The 17,876-nt window shown below is 40.9% G+C and overlaps 1 protein-coding gene across 2 annotated transcripts in view; it reads left to right on the top strand.

Annotated features, from left to right (window-relative positions):
* Positions 1–3,235, top strand: part of Tmsb15b (thymosin beta 15B) — a 69,128-nt gene extending 65,893 nt beyond the window's left edge. Inside the window, exons 1-3 of one of the 2 annotated variants that reach the window (XM_052736449.1) lie at positions 615–722; positions 1,882–1,986; positions 3,035–3,235. In XM_052736449.1, the coding sequence (XP_052592409.1) occupies positions 1,887–1,986; positions 3,035–3,072 (138 nt within the window). In that variant the 5' untranslated portion in view covers positions 615–722; positions 1,882–1,886 and the 3' untranslated portion in view covers positions 3,073–3,235. Of the gene's footprint in view, positions 1–614; positions 723–1,881; positions 1,987–3,034 lie in introns of those variants that run through there. The other variant, XM_052736459.1, reaches the window with a different exon arrangement.
* The last annotated feature ends 14,641 nt before the right edge of the window (positions 3,236–17,876 follow it).

Raw genomic sequence — 17,876 nt, 5'->3', positions numbered from 1 at the left:
GGCAGGGCTTGGTCCTGCCTCAACTGAATGTACCAGGCTTTGCTGTTCCTCCATGGGAGGACTTACTCTTTTGGAGGAAGGGATAGGGGGTGGGCCAGAGGGGGTAGGGCAGGGAGGTGGGAGCAGGAAAGGAGCGGGAGGAGAGATGAGAGGGAGATTTGTGGTTGGTATGTAAAATGAATAAAATTTTTTAAATAAAAAAAAAGTCAAGAATGCGGAGTACAACTCCTTCAGTTTGGCCCTGAAAGCTCAGATATTAAAATCTAACTGGATAAGATGTAGCTGTTTAATGTCAGGCTCCTAAGTGGGCAGAGGAATGAATGTATTTGTCAAGAAGGAATCATGGACCCCAGGCTAAAGCTGTGGAAGAGGAGGGGAACTGAACTTGGCCAACAATTTGCCCCTTAGCCATCAAATTTCTTCCACGACATCATCAGGCCTTGCTATGGCAGGTGTGCTGAGGTACTAAAATGAGCAGAGACAGCCACCCAGCAAACTAGACCTGGGGAGGGGGCGTGGCAAGCCAGGACCTGTCGTCCAATCAGAGAGGCCTGTGAACGGTTTACATCAGAACCGTCTGTCCAATCATAAAGGGATGGGCGGGGTGCAGGGGTGGGACCTGTTGCAGAGTTCATAAGCCCGTGGCTGAGTCCAGGAACACCAGCCTGGTCCTGTAGCTGCAGAGTTAACAGTTGTCTTGATACGTGCCTTGGAGCCAGCAGGTAAGATCCTGTGGCCCTGTGGGGCCAGTGCGGTGGCAACTGCTGGCGCGTGTGCGCTAGCGCTTCCGTACTTTCAGGTGGACCGCGTTCTGTCTGCGCATCTGAGTTCACAGAGGCTTTGTTTCTGGGGAACGCAGAGTAGCTCGGAGGAGGTAGTGAAGGCTGGAAGGAGAGTTGGGGCGACTGGGAAATGGCCTTCTAAGGTGGCTCCTGCCCTTCTGCACCTTAGGCTGGCGCTGGGCAGTGGCAAGTTATTTGTAAATGGCACAATCCAGACAAATGCCCCAATCCAGACAAATGCCTCTGCCCCGCCCTGCAGTTACAAACGTGTGAATCCCAGTTTCCCCAGCTTTTACCTTGGCACTGTTCACCCAGTAAGGAAGGACCTTAAGATACGATCGATTGAACCGGGTGGTTTGAGACACATGGAAGCTTCGGAGCTGGGGCTGGGTGGGGTAGAGAGCTCTCTGGACTGCCCTGGTCACTACATTGTGTCCTACTCCCGCTAAGATAGGTCGAGGCACTCACTGAAGAGCTCTGCCTTCTTATCTTTGAAAATGGGATTCAGCTGTATTTGGCGGTCCACATTCTACTAAAGTTTTGGAGTCTTGATCCGAAATAGCTGGATTTTTTCTTTCTTTTTCTTTTACACATTCCCTAAGGCTATAAGAAGGTATTATGAGACTTGTAATTGACAGTGACTAGGTTAAATCCTCCTCACTCCTACTGTAGTGCTCTAATATACTGACTTTGGACATTCAGTGGAAATTTGTACAGCACTGTGTGCCACTCTTTTAGTGTGTGATGCTCACCAGCATTCCCAAATACCCTAAAAGGAATTGACTAGAAGGTGAAGATGCTCATAGTCCCATTTTACCTTTGCTGGATTTTAAAATTCAGGCTTTAATTTCCCCCTGGGTTTCTAGAATATCTTGCTTTCTAGAGCATCTTCATCTGCTGTCATTTAATGCCACCAGAAATGGACCAATGCTTTGCAATCAGAGTACTCTAAGAAAAGCATGACTTTCTAAAATTGGTTGCTGTCTTGTTGAAAGTCACCATGCAAAATATTCATTGATAGTAAAATTTTTTAACTGTTATTCTTAATCTGATCATAGTTCTAGTAGGTAACTTATTATTTTCTTGGTCTTTCTTTTAGTCAAGATGAGTGACAAGCCAGACTTGTCAGAAGTGGAAAGATTTGACAGATCAAAACTAAAAAAAACTAATACTGAAGAAAAAAATACTCTTCCATCGAAGGAAAGTAAGTAGCGGGGGGGTTTCTACTTGAGAGGAACATTGGTGAAAGTTGGCATAGTCAGTTAAAAAACCTATGTTCTATTAAACTTTCTATTAAACAAAGTAAATAATAAATAGTACCCTATTATACTTAACAGTTTAAAATAACCAATAGCTGATTTTATTACTGGGGATATGTAAGTGTTACTGCATAATAGGAACCAGTAGTAATAGTAATAGTAATAGGCACCAGTAGTATAAGGAAAGAAAAACTACTTTCTTGTTGAAAATTACAAAAGTCACATTAAAATCAATCTTGGAATATTTGACTTATCACTAGGAAAAACCCTATGTGTACTTTTAATCATGTGGTGTTTTTCTGCATCTACAAATTTGAGCCTGTGATGGTGTCTTGCTCATGAACTCTGCAGATGCTGCCCCTCTGATCTATTCTACCTAATGATAAATAAAATGGAATAAGTTCAGATCTCAAATACACTTGTTGTTCCCAGACTCGGGACCCCTGTTACTTGGTAGAGTTACATCTTACTGGAGGACCTCAAAAAATATTTCACGAATGCCATGCTATGCTTTTTGTTACACCAACATTATTTGAGAGATCCCAAACTAGACAAAACTGTTTTAAAGTTTCCCTCTTGTATTGTGGTATATGTATTGGAAGGAACCACTTCATTTACCTTTTAGTCTCAAATAATGGCAACAGCATAAATCTACCTCAAATGGAATGTAAAACTCATAGTTTAAGTAGATAACAATTTTAGTATAATTTAACCTTAATATGATTGATGTGTACTCTCATATCACTCTGTGAGTATTTGGGGTTGTACCTTGGTATTCTGATTTTAAAGCGTATATGATAACCATTTAAAGATTTAGCACAGATTCTTTTTTAATGGTGCTGGATTTCAAACCCCAGGTCTTAGTTCATGCTAGGCAAGCACTGTATGACTGAGCTCCACCACACAGTCTGGTAGTAAAGAACTCTAGGAAGAAACTAAATATATTAGAAAAAGTCTCTCCTAACGATATTTTTATGTTTCTTTTTTCCCTAGCTATCCAGCAGGAGAAAGAGTATATTAAAAGATCATAAAATGAAGACCTCCTTTCCAGAGCGACTTCCAACATTGTCTGGCAGTCTTGGCTTTAGGCTTGTAGCAGTTGTAGAAATTTTAGGCAGTTACTGATGGATTCTCACCTTTACCACCTTGGCTGATGGGTCACCATTTGCCAATGATCATTAAATTTGTCTTTAAACTGCCCACTGGTGTGTAAATTCCATTGTCAATAGTCTCACTACCGTCGTTCGCCTTGTATGTGGTTTTTCACTTGCTGCAAGACAAGACAATTTGTGAAGTTGTATGCTATTGCAGCTCCTCCAGTTTATTTTCATTTCTCATGTAACACTAAATTAAGTAGAATCTCAAAGTTCTATGGTACATTCATGGTATTCTAAGGCATGAAATTACACAAGGGTACTTTTTTTTTCAATTAAAAGTGATGGGAAGAAAACCTCTTGAGCAGATTACACATATGTTAAATGTAAGGTGGGAACGAGAGCTAATGCCCTTATTTAGATATGAAGGGATGGAAACATAGGGCCTAAAATGATCTGTGTAGGATGTAAAAAGATAACTTGCTTTCTTGAAGGTATTTTTCAGTTTCATGGAAACAACCAAACCTACAGTTTGGGGAGGTGGCAGGAGACACTTGCTAAAACACACCATATGAAAGACAACAGGGTCTTCTATTCAGTGTACACTGAGATATATAATATCTGCTAATGACTTGTATTACTTATTCTCTGTTCTGGTCCTAGCATTGAATAGAGTTTACTCTCTTATGAAATGCAGAACACTTGCATTTTGATCCTCTTAGTGAACATAAGTGCTATTGAATTAAATGCATTCTCCCAGTTCATAAGAATATTTTTTTAGCTCCCAATGTGCTTATACCTGGTGGTAGGATCTTTTAAAGGTAATTAAAGTTAAATAAGGTTCTAAGAGTGAAGCCTTTTAAAAAGAGGGAGTGGGGAGAGGAGGCAGGACAGACACAGACAGACAGACACAGATTTTGTAAGGATGCTGAGTACTTATACAACTGAAAATGAACATGTTCAGCAGCTGATCCTGCTGGACCTTGGCCTGGACTTACAATATCTAGACCTGTGAGCCTTTACATTTCAGTTGTCTAGACGACCTAGTCTACAGTTATTTTGTTAGAGAAGCTTGAACTGACTACTATAATTAGGAAAACACATAAATGACCATGCCTCAATCCTTACCTTTAATATCTTTACCACTTCAAATTCATAAACCAACCACCTAAATATCACCAAGTAGAAATGTCCACCACCCAGGATAACCATCCAGACTGATCTTAATTTACATATCCTCTTTTTCAAAGGTTACCTATTTGTAACCTAACACATTAATCTGCTTTATCCTTTCTAGGGGCTTATATCCTTAAATAACAATGTGGTCATAAGAAGTGGAAGTGATTTTGTGAGTTATCATAAAATTCCACAAGCAAAAAAACTAGGAGGGTCAACTAGGACCAAGTACAAATGTGGTAATGCAATCACAGTAGCCAGAGTGTACTGTAATGGGAGGAAGGATTTGGACCTTAGAAATAACCATATTGGCCACTCATACTCCTAGCCTGCAACAGTATTCCAGAGTCACTTGGTCCTTTGTAGTGACAAGCTTGTGCAGTACCCAAACCTGGCTCACTATAGCATCTATACAATAGTTCTGGGGCTATTTACTGGAAACTCACATAGTATAATTAATTTGAAGTGAGATGGTAAGTGTGCCCCCCATATTCAAAGTTTTCTTAGATCCTTTAACCCAAGTTACATGGATGGGGAGGCATCTTGATTCCAGATATGTACATGCTTACTCATTAAATTTCTAGATCCTGATTCAGGCACACAACACATTTTTTAAAATCTTTGAATAGGTTATTTGAAAATTTTATATCATGTTATGCACCCATGATAGACTCATATTCACTCCATTACCCTTTTGAATTTTTCTTAATAGTATTTTTACTATGAAATATATTCCAACTTATCACCTCATATTTCCAACATTAGCCAGCTATATCATGCAAGAAACAGTAGCTTTCAGATAATCACTACACTTCACACTGAGGAAGGTCAAAGGAATCATGAACATTGTCAATTAGGCTGGAGTTAGATGACAGCTTCTAGTTGTATTTGATAACCAGCCTTTTATTTTAAGATATAAGAACTAGATAGCAAGAAGCCTGCCATGGCTATAGTTTAAAAATAATATAAGCCTGTGTGTGTTTATTTGGATCCAAGTGGCTGCGGGACAGGCAGGTGAGAGAGACTGTCTTGACCACGGGCCAGGCGGGACACAGGAAAACTTCCAGCTACAAATTCATGGAGTAATTCTACCCTGGGTAGAACAAATGTCAAACCAAGTGGAATAGGTGAGAAAGGAAAAGAAAGGCAGCTGCTAAGTGAATACTAATGCAGTAATGAAATGGGGAAACCAATGGCTTATCCAGCATAGATTTGCCATGATTAATTGAATACACAATGTTGGGCTACTCTTGTAGCTATAGTCACTTGCCCTACTAACAAAAGGGAAACTTGCCTCCTGCCAGTAAACAGATTTCATGTTAGGACTGTATAGCTATTATTCACAAAACTGTCACCAATAAGGCCTATAGCCTGAAGCAGTTAGGAGAAAATGAATGTGTAGAATTGTCATCTCATGCAGATTCATATCATTTGAAAATTAGGGATCAGTGTTTTTATACCTTTATTTTGTCAGTGCACATGGGTGACTCTTTAAAATAGAAAAGAGTGAAACTTAGAAAATATTCTAGAAATTAATCAAAAGATCACCCCCCCACATACACACCAAAATAATGTTATTCTCACTGTACCTTGGGAAGTGTCAAATATTTTATTTAAGAGTCTTAGGCATAATCTCTAGTGTCTGTGCAAAAGAAATATAGGAACCTCATGTAACACCCCAAAGTGCTAAGGCAAGTGAGTTTTACCAACACCCTGGAATTAGAAAAATAAATATTCACACCTTGGTGTCATACTGTAGAAATATGATTGAATTTAGCCTTGTAAAATACCTGACATGAACAACTTAAAGGAGGGAAGATTTATTTTAGATCACAGGCTCAGAGGTTTCAGTCCATCATGGCCAGGAGAGTATGGCAGAGCTGCTGGTACTCTTTGCTTTTTCCTTTTATTCTGTCCCAGTTTTCAGCACATGAGATAGTGCACCCACATTCATGTTCTTTCCCCTCATTTAAACATACCTTGAAACATTTTCACAGATCCACTAAAAAGTAAGCTCCTCTATATCCTAGATGATTTTAAATCTAGCCAAGTTGGCAATTAATATTACCCTTCATATACAATTACTTCACTTATCTTTCCATTAAACAAATATCTGAGAGCTACTGTTCAGTTTCTTGCATGATATGGCTAATGTTGGAAATATGAGGTGATAAGTTGGAATATGTTTCATAGTAAAAAGAATACTATCAAGAAATATTCAAAAGAGTAATGGAGTGAATATGATCAAAGTTCTTAATGTGTATATATTAAAACTGTTGGAATAAAACCCACTATTTTGCCATTTGTGGTGGTTCATGCCTATAATCTCAGCACTTGGGAGGTGGACACAAGAGGAGCAGAAGTTCAAGGCTAGCTAGAGCCACATCAGATCCTCTCTCAATGAACAACAACAACACTCTGCACTATTTCATAGAATTAATATACAATATTTTAAAAAAGATATACTCAGTCTCAACATATGGTATTTGGACACATTTGGTAAACTGTCTAATGAAAATATCCAGGAATGCAAAAAAATGATTTTAAAAGACCTTTTTGTTCTTTTTTAAATATAAAAATATGTTATTAATTCTTTGAGAATTTCATACAATGCATTTTGATCATATTCACCCCTATTCATCCCTTTAACTCCTCTAAAATATGCCCCACCTCTTCTTCCCCCAAAATCTGTGCCTTCTCTTTTATTAAGAACCTATTGAATCCAATTTGTGTTGCATAGTCTCCTGGGAATAAAGGTCATCCATGTTTGACCTACCAGCACCCACACGCTTAAGGAAAACAGCCCCACCCACCTCACAAAGCCGTCAACTGTCCATATCTCTTCAATTAGGGCCTATGAACTCCTTCCTCTCATGCTAGAACATTAACTTCTTTGAGCTTGTGCAGGAAACCACAGCTACTATGAGTCATGAGCACAGTTCATGTCATGTTGAGAAAACTTTTTTTTGGTCTTCCCTAACTTCTGAGTCTTCCAATCTTTCCACTTACTCTTCCAAGATGGTCCCTGAGCCTTAGACGAGGGGGAGGTTGGCAAAAATACATTTATGGCTCCAATCTGAAATGTCTCCTTCAGGTTCATGTTCTGAATCTTCAATGCCCTGCTGACTTTGAGAAAGTGGGACCTGGAAAGCAGAATTAGTTCAATTGGGCTGTTTAGATAGGCTTCTAATGCCAGCTTGCTTGCTATGATTCCTGGATACCTATGAAATAAAGAGCCACCACGGCACACTATTGCCAGAATGGACTCCACCAATACCTTCCTTGTCATGGTGGACTCTGAAACTGTGTGCCGAAATAAATCTTTCCTCGTTAAGTTATTTTTGTCAGGTATTGTGACAGTGATGAGACAAGTAGCTAATACAAGCCATTTATTCACGCTCATGCTGCATACCCACCCAACTAATCCAACCCGCGTTCTCCCTTTATTCTAGAGTGGCAGTGAATGATAAATGAGGAAAGATACTATGTGGAATGATGAATCATGCCAATCACACATACCCCTTTTTTGAGACAGGGTCCTTGTGTGGCCAACAGTAGCCAGGTATTCATTTCACAGCCCAGGTTGACCTCAGACTCATGATTGTCCTGCTTTAGCCTTCTGAGTGTAGTGTAGGGATTGTAGGCATGTGCCACATGCCCGGCTTACTTTCATATTCTTTACAATTATTTAAAATGTATTATTACTCATCACATATGCTTAAAGGATATTGCTGTGGAATAATCCTCCTGTACACTGTAAAGATTTGTCACTCAAATTTGTTTAATAAAAAGCTGACAGGCCGGTAGCTGGGCAGGAAGTTAGGTGGGAAAGCCAAGCTGAGAATGATGGGAAGAAGGAGAAAGGTGGGGAGTCAGGAGTCACCAGGCAGATGCAGAGGAAGCAAGATAAGAATGTTGTACTGAGAAAAGGTACCAAGCCACATGGCTAAACATAGATAAGAATTATGGGTTAATTTAAGTGTAAGAGCTAGTTAGTAATAAGCCTGAGCTACTGCCACATTTATAATTAATATAAGCCTCTGTGTGATAACGTAGGAAGTGACTGCTAGGTATTTGAGAGTTGCTGGTGAAACAGAAACCTCCACCTACAGGATATTCTTTTAATTTGAAAATATTTTCCATTAATTTGATTGACTTTCTCGAAGAATGTTTCATGGAGAATTAGATTGACATTAATTCCCCCTAATAGCTCTTATTCACCCACACATTAAGTATACATGTAGCATCTAAATGTTGTAAGGAAATAGTTTTAAACTTGGAAGATGTTTAAGAATTCTTAATACTTACATAAGCATCCTCATTTTTCTCTGTGTTTCTGCCTTCTGAAGATTTTGACCAGATCTAGAAGTGAGACAAAAAGAAAGGGGACTGTAGTGTAGAGATAAGCACTGTTGAATCTGTTAGAATTCCTGAGTGTTAATGATGAGCTATTTAAATTAGTACTGTAAGTGCTCCCACTGTATTCGTTTTTCTGAACTTCAGCCCAAGTGTTGGGGGGATAGGGTAACTTGACTTTGGAACTGGCAGCTGTTGGACTCTCTCTTGCTGCCCTGGTTGTCTTGAGCAAAAGGACTGTCCAAGAGTCAGACAGGCTGCTTTTACGCCATTCAGTGCTGTTTTACTCCATGGCATTCTTGAAAAAAAAAAAAAAACTACACAGTAGGGAGCTAGGGTGGTGGCTCAATGGACAAAGTGCTTGCTGTGCAAGCAGGAAGACATCAATTTGCAACCCTAGAACCCAAGCTAAGCAGGATGCTGGAGCCCACATTTGCCAAAGGGATGCTCCCGTGTTGAAATGAAAGGTGAAGACAGGAGATCCCAGGAGCTTTCTTGCCCGTTAGCCTGGCATACACAGAGGTGAACAACAAAAAAAGAGACCCTGGAGCCAGTGAGATGGCTCAGCACTTAAACACACTTGCCATGTAAGCCTCATGACTTATTTCGATCCCTGGAATGCACAATGAAAGAATGAACTGACTCTCAAATGTCCTTTGACCTCCACATGTGCACTATGGTATACACACCCCACAAAAGTCCAATCCCCAAATAGTAAATAAATAAATAATTTTTTTAAAAGGAGACTCTGACTTCCACAGGTGTGCTGTGCATATACATGCCTGCACTTACACACATACAGACAACTCTCTCTTCTCTCTCTCTCTCTCTCTCTCTCTCTCTCTCTCTCTCTCTCTCTCTCTCACACACACACACACACACACAGACACACACACACACACACACACACACACACACAGACACACACACACACACACACACACACACACACACACAGCTCAGAATATATGAAACTCTCAGAAAAGTCCAGAGAGAAAGAGAGAGGGAAGGGAGCGGGGAGAACACTCACTATTAAGGTTAATTGACCTGGATCCTTGAAGGCCTAACCTCAGTCATGACAAGATTCTTTTTTGCCTTACTCATGATGTTTATCTGGGTAGAATCAAAGGACCCAGCCACCTGCTTGCTAATGGAGACAAGAAGTGTATACCCAGGGCCTTTGGTTCCAGTAGTAATATACTGATCAAGTCACTGAGATAGAGTTTAAATCGGGGAGAACTACTCTTGGAATACAGTAATTTCTGAGTTGAAAGATAAACAGACCAAATGAGCCACTGAGATTGTGGATTTGGGATGTTCCAGTCACATTCTTTCCAGGAATCAGAGCTGAGGTATTTATACCTTATGAAATATCTGTAAGGGTTATTTTTCTTTTCAAGAAGCTCAGAGTATGCCATCAGCGAGTTGATGTTGTCCAGAGACCCCTATGCATTCTGAGGTATCTTCAAAACTTCTTTTTTTGGTTTTAAGATTTTATTTTATTTATGCTTGTGCATATGTGTCTATATGAAGAAACACACACATGTGTATTTGAGTATATATTCCTTTGTGCACATGCAGAGGCCAGAAGAGGGCGTTGCAGTCCTTGGAGCTAGAGTTACAGTCATTTGCAGGATGCCTAGCCAGTTAGGGGATGGTGGTGCCAGGATCCCAAATCTGATCCTCATGATTATGCAGCAAGTGCTCTTAACAACTGAGCTATTTCTCCAGCCCCCTAAACTTCCTTTGTTAAAGGTAACAGGATGATTCTAGGCCTCAAGACATTCTATGGTGACTGGTCAGCCTCTTGCTGAGCAAAAGGACTAATCAATCACATTAAACACCTCCTCCTAGGTAGCTTACTGGCAAGCTTGTTGCAAGATAACATTCAGTCAGATGTTAGGGCAGGGTGGGAGGGAATGCCACAAATAGTCATGGGTCCCATGCTTCAGCAGTTACCATGATGTGTTCTTCACAGCTAATAGCATTGCCATGGGTGATGGCTGATCCAGTCTTTGACACATCTTCTGAAGAGGTTCTTGTTTCCCAAGAGCCTGAGAAGATTAGCTGGAAAACTTCAACTAGAAGACAAGGCACTTCTGCTATAACTGCCATCACTGCTGCCCCAGACAAAGAGAATTTTGTTACTCATTTCCCAAAGGCACTAAGGAAAGTTCATGGAGGCTTCAGCCTTTCCCAGAAGACTGTAAATAACATGGACTTATTTGCAAAGAGCATGCTGTTTTCATTTTTGAAATATGTCTTTAATTAAAGAAGAACCACATCACTTTGCCCCTCTTTTTACTCCTTTGAGCTCCTCCCAGCTACTCTGCCTTGAACCTCTCCCATGCTCCACCCCACAGTCTCAAGTTGATAGGCTCTTTTTCTTTGATTATTATTGTTATGTATGTATGTATGCATGTATGTATATTCATGAGAAAAATATATAAATATCACATGTTGGTCCGCTTAGGCTGACTGCTCTACATTGGACAACTAATAATGGGACTCATCCATTGCTGGGGAATGTAGTTCTACTTCTCCAACCAGTCATTAGTTGCCTGTAGTTCTTTGTCTAGGGTTGTGACCCTATAGAATTTTTTTCCTTCCTTGTTAACCTATCTGTTGATCTAGTCATTGTTCAGTTCTTATTTATGTAACTATTCCTAGGAAAGAATGTTTCACAGCTGACTTCCTAGTATTCTGGTCCTTACAATCTTTCTGCCACCTCTCTCATGATGTTCCCTGAGCTATGGATGCAGGAGCTGTGATGTAGATGTATCTTTTGGGACTGGGCTTCCCACAATCTGTTGAGCTCTGCATTGTGTCCAGTTGTTCTTTTCTATAGTGGTCTTTACTGTTGTAAAGAGATGCTTCCCTGATGAGATGTAGCTATACTTATTTGTGGATATAAGGATAAGATGTAGAATGTATTAAGGGATTATGCTGGTCTAACAAAGTGGAGGTAGTAGATTCTTTTCTAAGGGCCATGTAGCCCTGGGAAATTGGCTGGTTTTCCAGTACCAGGCACAATTCCCTTTCTGTTGAGCGATCCTTACATCCAACCAGAGAGCTGTTGGCTGCTACCAACATATGGGCATCACTTATTGCACCTGTATACGTATTTACCATGCTAGTAATTTTCATGGTTCATAGGTGTGCAGCTGAGTAGGGCTATTTAATTGCTTCCCTCCCTTTGCAGCTTGCATAGTATTTTCTGGAATCATGAAAAGCAGACTAAAGGAAAGAGGCTTTCAGATCAGATCCAGCTCCTATGTCAGATCATCCAAGTCCTGTGTCCAAAGTCCTGCATCATTTTTCGAGGTACATGTTTTGACCAGGTTTCCAGCACCACCTTCAGAGACATCTAAACTACTGTGTGTTTCCTGTGGCTAGGAGATATCTACAAATATGCTGTGTCCAAGGGCACAATGCCCCTCATCAGGCACATCACTGGCATGTGAGCCACCTCTAGACACCCAACTAGCTAAATCCAAAGGCTCTTTTTAGAGGCACCACCTGGCCTAATAGGACTGGGACACTGGCACAGGTGTTTGACTTGGGTTTAGGAGCATGGGTGTGTGTGTGGGGGGGAGATGCTGCTGTTTCTTTAAGAATTCCTTACTAAATTAAATTTCATCACTTCTGTCACTTATTTCTAGGTCACCCTTTCTAAGGACTGATCAGTTATTTATTTTTATAACAATATTTACATTTTGTGCTGCCTTGTTTTATGTCAACTTGACATAGCTAGAGTTTGTCTGAAAGGAGGGAACCTCAACTGAAAAAAATGACGCCGTGTGATAGGGCTGCAATCAAGCCTGTAGGGTATTTTCTTAATTAGTGATTGATACGGGAGGGCCCAGTTCATTGTGGGTCCTGGGTTCTATAAGAAAACTGACTGAACAAGCCAGTAAACAGCACCCCTTCATGGTCTCTCCATCAGCTCCTGCCTCCAGGCTCCTGCCATGTTTGAGTTCCTGTCCTGACTTCCTTCAATGATGAACAGTAATATGGAAGTGTAAGCCACATAAACCCTTTCCTCCCCAACTTGCTTTTTGGTCATGGTGTTTTGTGACAATAATAGAAACCCTAACTAAGACATGTTGGTACCAGGATAGTAGGTTATTGCTGTGACAGACTTGACTGTTCTGGGGGATAATTGTGGCAGGACAATTGTGTTGAGATCTCAGTGGACTATTCTGTAGGATCTTGGAAGATAAGAATGTTGAGAGCAGTGGAGACTATGGAGTCCTGGCTTATGAAATTTCAGAGGGAAACAAGGACTCTACTGGGCCATATGTGTGAAGAATCTATGGTGTTTGGTCAGCTGGAACTGAAGAATCGGCTGTGATTAACAATAGACCAGAACCACTAAAATGAAACCTTTGTTTTACTGGTTAGCTGGAGCTGAGAAATTAGTGGTAATTAGGAAGAGACCAGCATCACTGAGGTAAAATCTTCTGCAAAGTGTTTCCTGAGAGTCAGCACACAGAAGCTGTGTTCCAAAGGCTGTGAAAGTTGTTGCTGGCAGCCAAGCTTGGTAGTATAAGAGTCACCCAGGTGGTACTGGTTTTGCAGGCATGAAGGGGTCATGGAAAGCATATGTGGCTTGGCACTCTGAGAGGCCATTGGTGAAGGTTTAGCCCCAATGGTAGTCGAAGGCCCAGGATTGAAGGGGTTATGCAGAGAAGTTGAGGCTTGGCACCATGACGAGAGACTATAAGAGGCTATTAGTAAAAGTGCAGCCCCGTTGCAGCAAGGGACCCTAGCATTTGGAGATGCCAGTACCATGGGATGACGAATAAGAAGAGCAGAACAGTAGAATGGAGCCAGCTGGAGCCTAGAAGACAAGCTGTGTGTGCTGCAGAGGACAGAGCCAGAGAAGTGACCCAAGCCCCTTGGAGGAGCCCAGAAGATCGTGAGTGAATTGAGTTAGTTATACACTTGGAGTTTGGCTTTGCTTTGCTTTGCTTGACTGTGACCTGATTCTTCCCCCTTGAAGTAAGAAAGTATTTATTTTTGATTGGACAGGAGCCCACAGCTGAGAGACTTTGAATATGAAAAGACTTTGGATTTTAAAAAGAGATTGGCTATTTTAAAGAGACTGAATTTTTTAAGTGTTTGAATTTTTAAACTGTGGGACTTTTAATATTTGGAAGTTTATATTGTAATGTTGATATTGGGGAAGATCAAGAAAGGAGAGGTTATGGTTTAACAGTGTTGTGTTTGTGTGTCAAGTTGGCAAGGAGTCAGTCAGTTGTGCGGGTTAGTTTTATGTTAACTTGCCACAAGCTAAAATTATCTGAAAGGAGGGGACCTAAGTTAAGAAAATGCCTCCATAAGATTTGGCTGTAGAGCATTTTCTTAATTAGTGATTGATGGGGAAAGCCCAGCCCATTATGGATGGTACCATCCATGGGCTGGTGGTCCTGGGTTCTATAAGAAAGCAGGCTGAGCAAGCCATTTGGAGCAAGCCAGTAAACAGTAGTCCTCCATGGTCTCTGCATCAGCTCATGCCTCTAGGTTCCTGCCCTATTTGAGTTCTTGTCTTGGCTTTCTTCAATTATGAACAGCAATATGGAAGTGTAAGCCAAATAAACTCTTTCCTCCCCAAGTTGCTTTTTTGGTCATGGATGTTTCATCACAACAACAGAAACCTTAAGACACCCTTTTCACTCTCTGATTACCCTAGGGATGTGGGGTAGAATTATCCAGGAGTACTTAATAGGTAATACAGCAACCAGTAAAGATGCAGATGCAGATAAAAATTAAGCATCCCCAATCAATTAAAAACATGTTCCATACATAGAATTGGCTTACTATAAAAATAAAGATCCACAAATGACATAGCTAATCCAAATTTCCAGGAAACAATATATGTTTCAATCTTCCTACAGTCAGAGATTCCTACTATAAATGTTTTAGAAATTTAGAAAAACATCTTAGTTTTTTTTTTAAAAAAAACTTTATGTTGTAGAGTTATGCGTGGGTGATGGGACTATTCCATGAGCACATGCCAAGTCCTAACTTCTGCTGGTTCTGCTAATCAAAGACCTGTAGCCTCTGGGTCATAGCCATTGGCTCCCTCACAGTGGTTGTTGGGATCAGCAGTAAGGGCCTCTCTTTGAATTTCAGCCTAGCGGTTAGTGAGACACAGAGTGTGAATCTTTGCCTGTATTTTTTTTTTTAAAGTTGATTATTTGTAACTTAGGTGATTTAAAATTTGAATCCAGAGCTGAGCATCAGACGCATTTCTTGCCCTTTGTGTGAAATTGTGAGAAGGGCAAGCAACTAAGGAAACTAGGACCTTTTTTTTTGTTTTACTCTTCTCTTCATTTAAATGTCAATATTGATGTTGTGTTTTCTAGTACAGTATGAATAAATCTTTATATATTATTAGTTCTTTCAGAATTTTGTACATGTTTGAGAATTTCTCTTAATCCAAGCAAGTTGACAATTGAAAATGACCATCACAATAATCTATTAGATGAATCTGATGGTGATATAAGGGCTTTGCCCTTGTAAATTCAGGATAGGAATAGGAATAATCATTATATAACCCACAGTGGGTATGTGAATTGAAGCATAATGGGACTGATAGGGATAAGACTGAACAAGAGTGAGCAAATAATGGAGTTGAAGGGTGGAAGTGAATCTGAGTAAGTGTGATTATTTGCTTCAGTGGTTGGTTGAGTAAAGGGCACTCCTAGTGAGCATCATTATCTATTGGTGTGGTTCACTGAAAAGCAAACCAAGGGAAAGCATTAATGCTTATTGATTTTTGAAGTGCTTATATTGGTCCTGTGGGATAATGGGTTGAGAAACAAAGTGTATGTACACTAGGCCAAGGCGTGAAAGGGTAACTGCAGGTGGGGCAGTTTGTGTTGAGGTTGGAGTCATCAGATCTTCAGCCAGCTGTTATCTCTTCAATTTTTAATCAGAGAATTGCAGGCATGAACACATTCTGGTAGAATTTCCAGGGCAAGTAGCTGGAAGGATCCAGGGCTGTTGGTGAGGTATCTGAACAAATAGCGAAGACTAAAAGAAGATTCTAAGAAACCATGTTCACTATCCAAATAAGCTGACCCCTCAGAGGTGGCAGATCCATGGAAGTCCTGAGGGCATAGTCCCTGTGAGGCTGCAGCAAGCTTTAGACCAGTGCTTCTCAACATGTCAGTCACAACCCCCACGGGGGTCACATACCAGATATTCTGCATATCAGATATTTATATTAAGATTCATAACAGAAGCAAAATTACAGTTATGAAGTAGCAAGGGAAATAATTTTATGGTTGGGGGTCCACAACATGAGGAACTACAATTAAAGGGTCTCAGCATTAGGAAGGTTGAGAACCACCGCTATGGCTAACATGCATTTTTGAAAAGCAAAAATAGAGATCCTCTTGATCTTCCAGCAACTGCTTCTTTTTTTAATTTGTGTAGTCTATAATGTTCCCAAATGGAGATGAATATTCAGCCGGATCTTTCTTGCTTGTGTCTCAGCATAAGCATCCTATAAACATTTTATCATTAACGTGTTGATATTTGCTGATGTGGTCTTGACTCTGCCTTATAATTCCTTTGTGTTACTATACTTATTAAGATCTTCCTTCATGGCAGAGCTGTTGGCAGGAGGCTGATGGCTAGCAATTTGTCTTGGGAGCTGCAGTGGTGTTGGGGTATTGTATGGAGCTGCATTTAAAATGTTGGTGGACAGGTAAGTTCTGAAAAGGGCTCTTATAGCGCAAGGAGACCAATAATTGACAGATGAATCTTGTGAAGTAAGAGGCTTCTGTGCAGCAAAGGAAAGCATCAGTCTAGTGAAAAGGTACCTGTAGAGTGGGAGGAAATCTGCCAGCTGTACAGCTGACAGAGGATTGGTGTTTAGAATATTCAAACAGCTTTTACAAAATGAAACAGAAAATCCCAACAAGCAAACAACCCAATTAAAAGTGAGATATGGAGCCGGGTGGTGGTGGCGCACGCCTTTAATCCCAGCACTCGGGAGGCAGAGCCAGGCGGATCTCTGTGAGTTCGAGGCCAGCCTGGGCTACCAAGTGAGTTCCAGGAGAGGCGCAAAGCTACACAGAGAAACCCTGTCTCGAAAAAAAAAAAAAAGTGAGATATGGAACAGAATTAAAAATTCTCAACTTGGTCCAAGGGAAACTCTCAAGAATCTACAAGGATGACCCCAGCTAAGACTCCTAGCAATAGTGGATACTATGTAGCCTGAACTGGCCATCTCCTGTGACCAGTCAAGACTTCCAGTGGAGGGATTGGGACTTCAACCCAGCTACATAACCTGTCCTGCCTATGGGATGTGCTGGGATTAGGGTGGTCTTGAGATTGTGGGAGTGGTCAACCAATGACTGGTATAGCCTGAGATCCATGCCACAAGAAGGGGCCCATCCCTGACACTGCCTGAAGTACCAGGGCCCAGAGGCTGGTTAGCCTGGAGACCTAGGATAGAGCCAAACATGATCAGAGAAAAAAGGTCAATGTAATGATGCCTAACAATATTCTGCTATACTCATAGACTAGTGCCTAGCCCAATCATCATCAGAGAAGCTTCATCCAGCAACTGGTGGAAAGAGATGCAGAGACCAACAACCAAACATTAGGCCAAACTGGGGGAATCCTGCTGAAGAGAGGGAGGAAGGATTGTAGGAGCCAGAAGGGTCATGGGCATCATAAGAAAACCCACAGAATCAACTAACCTGGGCTCTTAGTGGTTCACAGAAACTGAACTGACAACCAGGGAGCCTTCATGGGACTGACCTAGGCCCTCTGCATATATGTGACAGTTGTGTAGCTTTGTCTTCTTATGGTATTCCTAACAATGGGAGCAGGGGCTGTCTCTGACTTTTCTATTGGCTCTTGGGACCTTATTCCTCATACTAGGTCACCCTGTCCAGCCTAAATTCAAGGGGAGGTGCCTATCCTTACTGCAACTTTGATATGCCATGTGTTGATACCCATGGAAGACCAGCCCTTTTCTGAATGGAAACAGGTGAGGAGTGTATGGAGGGCAGACAGGAGGTAGGGAAGGACTGGGAGGAGAGGAGGGAGGGAAACTGCAGTCAGGATGTAAAATAAATAAATAAATAAATAAATAGATAGATAGATAGATAGATAGATAGATAGATAGATAGATAGAAATTCTGAAAACAAGAAATACAAATAGCTAACAAACACTTTTAAATGAT

This window comes from Peromyscus californicus, unplaced genomic scaffold (assembly GCF_007827085.1).
Source record: "Peromyscus californicus insignis strain IS unplaced genomic scaffold, ASM782708v3 Scaffold_10__1_contigs__length_136768540, whole genome shotgun sequence".
Lineage (NCBI taxonomy): Eukaryota > Metazoa > Chordata > Mammalia > Rodentia > Cricetidae > Peromyscus > Peromyscus californicus.
Note: the sequence above shows the minus strand (reverse complement) of the source record. Positions and strands in the feature narration are given on the sequence as shown.